This window comes from Triticum dicoccoides, chromosome 1B (assembly GCF_002162155.2).
Source record: "Triticum dicoccoides isolate Atlit2015 ecotype Zavitan chromosome 1B, WEW_v2.0, whole genome shotgun sequence".
In the NCBI taxonomy this organism is placed as follows: domain Eukaryota; kingdom Viridiplantae; phylum Streptophyta; class Magnoliopsida; order Poales; family Poaceae; genus Triticum; species Triticum dicoccoides.
Genome location: NC_041381.1, coordinates 606287677 through 606289230, shown reverse-complemented (window position 1 = coordinate 606289230; position 1554 = coordinate 606287677). Strand labels below are relative to the sequence as shown.

The following is a 1554-nucleotide window of genomic DNA, read 5'->3' as shown; positions in this document are numbered from 1 at the left end:
TGAGGCAACAAACCAACATGAGTATCTAGGCCCAGAAACAGCAATCATTTCTGAAAGTAAATCTCTTGGGAAGGAACTATCAAAGGCCGATGTGGTTCATTGTTTCCGGAAAGCCAACAGTGTAGCTGATAGTATTGCAAAACACTCTTAGCATTAGAGCTTCTGAGGTTTGGGAGAGTTCCACCCCGGACTTTATTTCTCATCTCATTGTAAATGATCTTTCTATCATTTGAGAAATAAAGTTATTTACCCGTCAGAAAAAAACATAGCAAACCCAGGCCGAAACAACGATCCGAAAACCACCATAAGAAAAAGACAGAACACAACCGAAGCCTACACAAACAGAGAGAGAAAAAAAAATACATACCTCAAACGTGACTCAAAAACAAAAATTAACTAGCATACCCCAAACTAAATTTCTCTCTAGAAAAAACAAACTAAATTTTAGTAGCTCACGCGAACCCGCCATTGACCCTGATGACCTGACCGTTCACCCACGCGGCGGCGTCGCTGGCCAGGAACGCCACCACCGGCGCCACGTCCGTCGTCTCGGCGATGCGCCCCATGGACTGTGCCTCCACCCTCTTGAGGAACGCCTCGTCCTTCCCGGCGAGGAACAGCTCCGTGCGCACGGGCCCCGGGGCCACCACGTTGGCCGTGATCCCCTTGGCCGCCACCTCCTTGGCCAGGATCCTGGTCATGGCCTCCACGGCGCCGTTGGTCGCCGTGTACGCCGCGTAGCCCGGCAGGAGCGTGCCCATGATGGACGACGAGAAGGTCACGATGCGGCCGCCGCCGCCGGCCGGCACGCGATTGGCAGCCTCGCGGCACACCAGGAACGTCCCGCGCACGTTCACCGCGAACATGGCGTCGAAGTCCTCCACGGTGGTGTCGGCTAGCGCGGGGTACTTGGGGTTGAGCAGGCCGGCGCAGGCGACCACGATGTGCGGCGGGGAGCCGAAGGCCTCCTCGGCGCGGTCAAAGAGCGCGCGCACGGCGGCCGGGTCGGACACGTCGGCCTGGGCCGCCGCGGCGCGGAGGCCGCCGAGGCCGCGTGAGTTGAGCTCCGCGGCGAGCGCGGAGGCGCTGGCCGAGTCCGACGCGTAGTTGATCAGGACGCGCGCGCCGAGGGCGGCCAGGTGGGAGGACACCTCCCGGCCGATGCCGCGCGAGCCGCCCGTGACGAGCGCGACGCGGCCGTCGAGCGGGAGCGGCGCCGCGCTTGCTGCCATGGCAACAAAACCCAAGCGGACTGCTGGCTCGGTACGTGGCGCGAGTGACTTAGCTCACGATTTTCTTGCTCACTTTACGTGTCTGCTCTGTAGTTGTTTCTTGTTTGTGCACCAGGTTAATTTGCCCCGTTGCTGTAAAACGGCGATGCGTTATATAGGCATGGGAAGTAGTCCGACGTACAGCAGTCCGACGTACACAATGGCGTACAGAGTGACGTATGGACTGATACTGATCATGACCACGAGGCTCTCAAAATTCCAGGTGGTGAAACACTTGAACACGACCACCCACCAGATCTTTCTAACCTTATTCTTTTCGATG

The 1554-nt window shown here is 57.9% G+C and overlaps 1 protein-coding gene across 1 annotated transcript; it reads right to left on the bottom strand.

Moving 5' to 3' along the window:
* Positions 1-237: 237 nt before the first annotated feature.
* LOC119309919 (NADPH-dependent aldehyde reductase-like protein, chloroplastic) lies at positions 238-1291 on the bottom strand. The gene has a single exon (XM_037585823.1). The coding sequence runs from the start codon at positions 1230-1232 to the stop codon at positions 453-455; it is 780 nt and encodes a 259-aa protein (XP_037441720.1). The 5' UTR covers positions 1233-1291; the 3' UTR covers positions 238-452.
* Between the last annotated feature and the right edge of the window lie 263 nt (positions 1292-1554).

Bases quoted from the DNA above. Each gene is read 5' to 3' on its own strand.
- LOC119309919 (XM_037585823.1), bottom strand. From the start codon at position 1,232: ATGGCAGCAAGCGCGGCGCCGCTCCCGCTCGACGGCCGCGTCGCGCTC.